The sequence below is a fragment of the Pelophylax lessonae genome (genome assembly GCF_965119305.1).
Source record: "Pelophylax lessonae genome assembly, chromosome: 4".
Taxonomy (NCBI): Eukaryota; Metazoa; Chordata; class Amphibia; order Anura; family Ranidae; genus Pelophylax; species Pelophylax lessonae.
Genome location: NC_138771.1, coordinates 602811295 through 602818497, shown reverse-complemented (window position 1 = coordinate 602818497; position 7203 = coordinate 602811295). Strand labels below are relative to the sequence as shown.

The 7203-nt window shown below is 53.9% G+C and overlaps 1 protein-coding gene across 1 annotated transcript; it reads right to left on the bottom strand.

The window, feature by feature from the left end:
• Window positions 1–3246: 3246 nt before the first annotated feature.
• LOC309554676 (uncharacterized protein) lies at window positions 3247–4020 on the bottom strand (the record flags this gene model as incomplete). The annotated part of the gene is made up of 1 exon (XM_082256384.1): window positions 3247–4020. One exon carries the CDS (start codon window positions 4018–4020, stop codon window positions 3247–3249), a length of 774 nt encoding a protein of 257 aa, XP_082112510.1.
• Between the last annotated feature and the right edge of the window lie 3183 nt (window positions 4021–7203).

The window sequence follows — 7203 nt, the reverse complement described above, 5'->3', positions numbered from 1 at the left end:
GATTCTAAGCCTAACTCTTTGTTATTATAGAGTCTTAGAGTTTATGCACTTAGGGCATACACAGGCATGACTGTGGTATTGCCGACGCTGCGGCTGCTCCTTGCCCCATACAACCCAAACCTACCCACAGACTCCCCTTTTACTTGCCTAAAGAAAGAAGGACACTACAATCATTTGTTTGGGTTTAAAAAGGCCATAGCAGCCAACTTTATTAGAACTAACTAGTAAAACACTAGCTAGCAAAGAATTACCATTATTCAACAAAAACAATCCAATACCAAAATTTAAAACGAATGACCATTTAGGGTCTTGGAAGGCAACTTGACTTCCCCCCTGGCTGTATCCCTGACCCCAATAGACCTCCAGGCCCTCAGCCGCCACTGCACCAGCTCAAGGACTATGAACCATTGGGATCCCTTGATACCGCCTACTGACGTTGCCAGGGGTAGGTCCACCCATACCTAAGATGGGCCCTACCCCTCCATATTCCCTTACCAAGTAGTCACAGCCCTCCAAGACCCTAAAAACCCCAGCCACTGCCATGACAAAGAAAAACACACGAACCGTGCCCCAGCTAAAACCTAGAGGAACAGCTAAATCCGAAACACAAATTGACATACACAGTATGCGTGCAACATACATCATACAACAAACGCAGCCAAGAAACAGTACAAATTCCATCATCAGTATAAGTAATCAAGTTTGTTTATTTAGGTAGCATAATTTATTTATTTATTTATTTATTTTTTTTTTTTTTGCTATGTTTCTTAAACTTGTTTGTTCGATAAAAAAAATTTTTTTTTATATATTTTTTTTTTTTTTTTTATTTATTATTTTTATTTTGCACACTCCGAAATGACAAAGGGATGGGCGGGCGGGAGAAGTTCTCCTATTGCTGTCTGGTCTCCAACTGACCGGACCCCTGGTCCCACCCTAAACTAGCCCCTGCTAACCCCACCTTGCCCCACCCTGCCCCACCTTCCCAAAAACCAATCACCTGCTTTAGTTCTTCCTTAAAAAAGTTAACCCCCACTGGGTAGCAACCTTCCCTGCAAACCCCAGTCATGTCCAGCCTTCCGCTTACTGCTGTGCATCCATCTCCAGGCTTCCCCCCTTGACTGTGGTATTGCCGACGCTGCGGCTGCTCCTTGCCCCATACAACCCAAACCTACCCACAGACTCCCCTTTTACTTGCCTAAAGAAAGAAGGACACTACAATCATTTGTTTGGGTTTAAAAAGGCCATAGCAGCCAACTTTATTAGAACTAACTAGTAAAACACTAGCTAGCAAAGAATTACCATTATTCAACAAAAACAATCCAATACCAAAATTTAAAACGAATGACCATTTAGGGTCTTGGAAGGCAACTTGACTTCCCCCCTGGCTGTATCCCTGACCCCAATAGACCTCCAGGCCCTCAGCCGCCACTGCACCAGCTCAAGGACTATGAACCATTGGGATCCCTTGATACCGCCTACTGACGTTGCCAGGGGTAGGTCCACCCATACCTAAGATGGGCCCTACCCCTCCATATTCCCTTACCAAGTAGTCACAGCCCTCCAAGACCCTAAAAACCCCAGCCACAGCACACGGGCATGACCCCTTATGGCCGTGTAGCCCTCCAAACCCACAGTGCCCTCTGAATACCTTCTTGCAGACCTAAAGTCCACAGGTCGATGCCCACCGCGTTCAAATGAACCCCGTCACCTCTAAGATAAAGGGCCGGGTCCTGCTCCAGCTCAAGATGCCGGACCGCCAGTCCCCCGTTACGCACAACAAACTTGGCCACCGCCTTATTCACCTTAATCCTGGCTTTGTTCAGGCTAGTCACCGACCGAGCCAGGCGCCAAGAAGTGCGGGCGACAATGTCCGACCACACCACCACAGTCCGTGGAAAAAGCATCCGCAGCCTCAGGAAGTCCAATTTGACATCCCTAATCAGCTCCCTGGAGGAACGGAGGCCCAGATCATTGCCGCCCGCATGCAACAAAAGTATGTCGGGCGGCCGCTCAAGACGGGCGCAACGATGGACTTCAGGGAGGACACGGGACCACAGCATGCCTGAGACCCCAATCCATCTAACCTTCACCTCCTCCCTGCTGAAACCCAATTGGCGCCCCTCTGGCCTAACCGCTGCCCTCCGAGCACCCCAGACCACATAAGAATGTCCTAATATCCAGACCAAGACTTCCGTGGCTCCTGTAAAACATAAGGAGGGGTACATACCAACATACGTCCTGAGAACACACACAAAAAGCCACAGAGAAAAACAAAGAAAAAACACCAGCATACACGTAACGAACATTCAATAAATGACCGCCCCTGGGCCCCCGACCAGAAACAGAACAGATCCCCTCTGCCGCATCACAACAGATGCGGACGGACATACGAGCGAAAACGCCTGGACTCCCAACGCCCAATTTTCCGAAGGGCCTGATCCCCAAGGCCCCACCGAGCCGCCTCCGTGGCGGCTCCAATGCGGAAAGAGTGAGAGGAGAAATCCGTCCCCTGAAAACCGGCTGCCCCCAAGCACTTCCGGAAGACAGCCGTAAATTGAAAACGTGAGAGGGCCGTGCCATCAGCTCGTAAAAACAGAGGACCCTGTTGAGCGGAGCGCACCTGTAACCAATGCCGCACCGCAGCCACGGGGCAAAGCGAGGACCCAGGAACCACCCCTAGCTCAACACAAGCCCCTCGGCCCAGCTGGTCCGTTTTTGACCTTTGTATCCGGATCAGAAGCTTGTCCGGATGCAAACAAACATCCCCCAACTGCAATCCCCCATTCCCCCGCCTGGAAATACTCACCAATTCGCTAATCCGAAAAGCTCCAAAGAACGCCAAGATAAAAGCCGTCCTGAAGAGTTCCACCTCCTGGTCCGCAGAACACACTCCCGGCAAGCAGTCCACCACCCGGGACAACACATCAAAGGAAACCGGGCGCCTGGAATCAATCGAACGAGTACCCCTCGCATAACCCTTCAAGGCCTTTTGAACAAGGAAATGTTTGGTTACATCAGCAACCCCCCACAACTGAAAGTAGAAGGCTAATGCCGCCATTTTGCGGCGTAACGTAGAAATAGACACACGCTGTTCAAAATTAAGGCTCACAAAATATAGGAGCAGGAACAACCGTTCCCGATCACCAGAAAGACCCCCCACCTCACTCACCATCTGATGCCACGTCGCCCACACCCTTTCGTAGGCCGTCCAAGTGGAAGGACAAACCGACGCCCGAACCAAATCCATCACTGCGGCGAGACGATGTTCCACAGCTCCCCGGGACACATCAGGCCTTGCTGCTCTGCATCCGGTGCCAACCTCCGAAACCTGTCCCACTGGAAGCGAGAAAGAGCATCAGCCACCGAATTGTCAACACCCGGAACATGCACAGCATAGAAAAAAGAATTCAGGAGCAAACATTTGAGCACCAGGTGGCGAAGCAACCTAATAACCGGTGGAGAAGAAGCAGTAATGCTGTTGATTGACTGAACTACCCCCAGGTTATCGCAATGAAAACGGACCCTCTTATTTGTGAAATCCTGACCCCATAACTCCACGGCCAACACAATGGGAAATAATTCCAACAGAACCAAGTTACGAATGAAGTCAGAATTCCGCCAGGAGGCCGGCCATTCCCCCGCACACCATTGCCCCTGGAAATAGGCCGCAAAACCCCCCGAGCCTGCCGCGTCAGTAAACAGCTCCAGGTCAAAGTTTGACACCGGAGCTTCCAACCAAACCGAACGGCCGTTAAAGGAGCTCAAGAACAAATCCCAAACCCGCAAGTCATCCCGATGCTCTTTAGATAGGCGAATGTAATGATGCGGCGCCCTGACTCCCGCCGTAGCAGCCGCCAACCTCCTGCAAAACACCCGCCCCATGGGCATGATGCGGCAGGCAAAATTCAATTTTCCCAGCAGAGACTGCAGGGCACGCAGCTGAATTTTTCGTGTGTCCAAGGTCCCTGCAATAACTCTGCGTAGGTCCAATAGCTTGTCAACCGGAAGCCTGCATTCCATTGCCATCGTATCAATGACAATACCCAGAAATCGCAGTTCCGTGCACGGCCCCTCAGTCTTGTCAGGGGCTAATGGGACTCCAAAATAATCAAACAGCTGTTGGACCGTAGCCAAAAGCGTCGCACACATCACCTCCCCCGGAGGACCTATCACCAGAAAATCGTCTAAATAATGAATTATGGAAGACAACCCAGAAACATCCCTAACAACCCATTCCAAAAAAGAACTGAATGTTTCAAACAGCGAACAAGAAATGGCGCAGCCCATAGGCAAACATTGGTCAACGAAAATTCCACCCTGCCATTCACAACCCAAAAGATGCAGGCTGTCCGCGTGCACCGGCAACAACCTAAACGCAGCTTCAATGTCAGTTTTTGCCATAAGGGCCCCCCGCCCAAAACGACGCACCCAGGCCACCGCTTTATCGAACGAAACGTATGAAACCGAGCATAAGTCGTCCGCTATAGCGTCATTCACCGAACCCCCCGGGGGATAAGACAGGTGGTGAATGAGTCGAAACTTATTAGGTTCCTTTTTTGGAACCACACCCAGAGGGGAGAGTACCAGATTCGGCAAAGGCGGAGACGAGAAAGGGCCCGCCATCCTGCCCAACCTCACTTCCCTCAGGAGCTTCGCCGAGACCACCGACGAATGCGCCCTAGCGGAACTTAAATTGCCCCCGGGAGGAGGAACCACCGACAAAGAACAAGGAATGCGAAAGCCTTGCGAAAACCCCCCCAGCAAAAGAGCGGCTGCTTCCCGATCAGGGTACCTACTTAGGAACCTGGCCAACCTTTCCACTTTCACCGGCGTCCGCCCTCTTACCAGCGTCGGCATGTTTTGCTCCCCCATGCTTAAAGCATAGTGCCGACGAGTGATTTCCGCCGCAGTTGGAACACTCGTGCTTGAAGCGACAGGAGGTTCCAAACTTGCAAGTGGCCTCGTTAAACTGCCAACATAAGCCTTTACGTTTTGCGGCCGGAGAAGGCGAGGAAGCCGCCCCCCCGACCCCACCCTGAAAGGGGTGACCGGTAGATCTAGCCTGGGTCATGAGGCGCATCCAAAGACTGATGTCCTTATGATCCCAGCGCAAAGATGGTCTGACGGCCTTGCGTTGACGAAAATGTTCGTCGTATCGCAACCAGGCCGTACCACCGTAGACCCGATAAGCTTCCCCAATGGAATCTAAATAACAAAATAGGGGGGAACACTGATCAGAATGTTTTTCCCCTATTACACTGGCCAGAATTGTAAAAGCCTGCAACCAGTTGGTAAACGACCGCGGAATCAAGCGATACCGGCGCTTTTCTTCCTCCTCCTTTTTTGATTCATCAGGCTTGACCCTGTCCAAGTTGAATTTTTCTAACGGTAGCAGAGAAAAAATCTCAACATACTCACCCCGCCAAATTTTTTCCCTCACTTCCGTTTTCAAATGAGCACCCAGAGGTCCCTCGAAGCAGACATAAACTTCGCACTTCGCAGAATCCGCCATGCGCACAATCTCCTTGTCCCCATCTGCTGAACCCGACCCTTTTGTCACCGGCGTCACCCCAGGAGAAGACGACGGCACCCCAGAACTTACCTCCACTGCATCAGTCAACCCACCTGTGGCCTGGACCGAAGGAGCAGGTACCGGCGTCACCGAACTCACCTCTTTTGATCCAGTGGATTCCGCCAGCGGCCGTGAAACAGAAGAACATCCCGCTGCCGACCCCACTGATTCTGTAACCCCCCCTGTTGCAGCAGCCCACGCATGTATCGGCGCCCCCGCGGGTGCAGCCGCTAAAGCCGGCTCGCACCTGGACAACAAATCCTTAAACCCGGACAAAAGAGTATGCAGCAAAGACACTCCCCCTATGCCGTCCGGGACTGCCTGTGCACCCAGACCCCCTGAAACATGCGTCCCCCCACCACCACCTAGGACCCCCGCGCCAATAACAGGCGAAGAGGGCCCCCTTGCTGGGAGAGAAGGCGAACTAAGCAGTGCAGAAAGCGTAGATGGAGCCTGGACAGCAGGCAGAGAAGACACACCAGAGGAATATACCACAGAAGACCCGACAGGAGGAGAGGCAGGTACAGAAGGAGCAGAAAACAGAAGGGAAGGAGAGGCAAAGGACACTGACTTACCTGGCTGACCCGGTGAAAGCCTCCGCTCAGCCGTCCGTCCGTGTCCCGAATGAGGAGCCGCCCCGACGTCCAGAGTATCGTCTTCATCCGATGCCGACAGTTCCCCTTCAGAGCGCTCTTCCACCTCCGCCGAGTGGGACACCTGGCCAGTCCCTGAAGAGCCACCGCTGCAGCCGGACAGGCTGAAGATTCCATCGCTGGGAGCTGCCACTCTGCAGGGAACAGAGCGGCCTCCGTAGGTCTGGCGCTGGGCGGTGACGTCACTGCCCCGCGACGCTGTAGCACTTGTCCTCAGCAGGCTTCCATCCGAAGGTCGCATGCCCGTGACGTCATAGACGGGCGACTCCGGCCGAGCACCGCCACTCATTCCCGCCTCCTCTTCTTCCCACCGAACGCCCCGCCGCAATGGGACAGCGGCGGGCGCCGAGATCCGGTCCGGAACCACCGATGGGACGCAGGGGACCCTCCTGGAGCCTCGACTTCGTCCACGAGAGGCCACGGCCGTACCCGGAAGTAGGCCCGCACCCGGACCCCGCACATCACTCCCACGCCGGACCGCGCTGCCACCGGAGGGACCCGGGGAGCCAGTCGGATGTTCCAGAGCTGCAGGTGAGGGGGCAACGGAGCTGGAGGGGGCTGCGCTCACTTTGCCAGGGCCCCGTCTTTGTCGAGGATTCCTCCCGACCCCCGCTGTACCTGTAGGAGGCTTCCCACTGACAGCCGAGGTCGAAGGGTCCCTAGGGGGGCTCCCTAAGCGACGGCGGACCCTAGGGGTCGTTTCTGGGCTGAGGCGCTCAGGAGGCCTTGACCTCCTAGGCCGTGACAAAGTTGGGGCAGGCGAAGCTGGTACCTGCCCCGACCCCTGTAGTAAGCCATCCATATTGGCCTGAAGCCATTGCGGACCATTCGCCATGGCCGCACTGCGTAACTGGGCCAGCATAGAGTCCAAATCTGCCATACCGATAGACAAGGGGGGGGGGGTACAGAAGTTCTCCTATTGCTGTCTGGTCTCCAACTGACCGGACCCCTGGTCCCACCCTAAACTAGCCCCTGCTA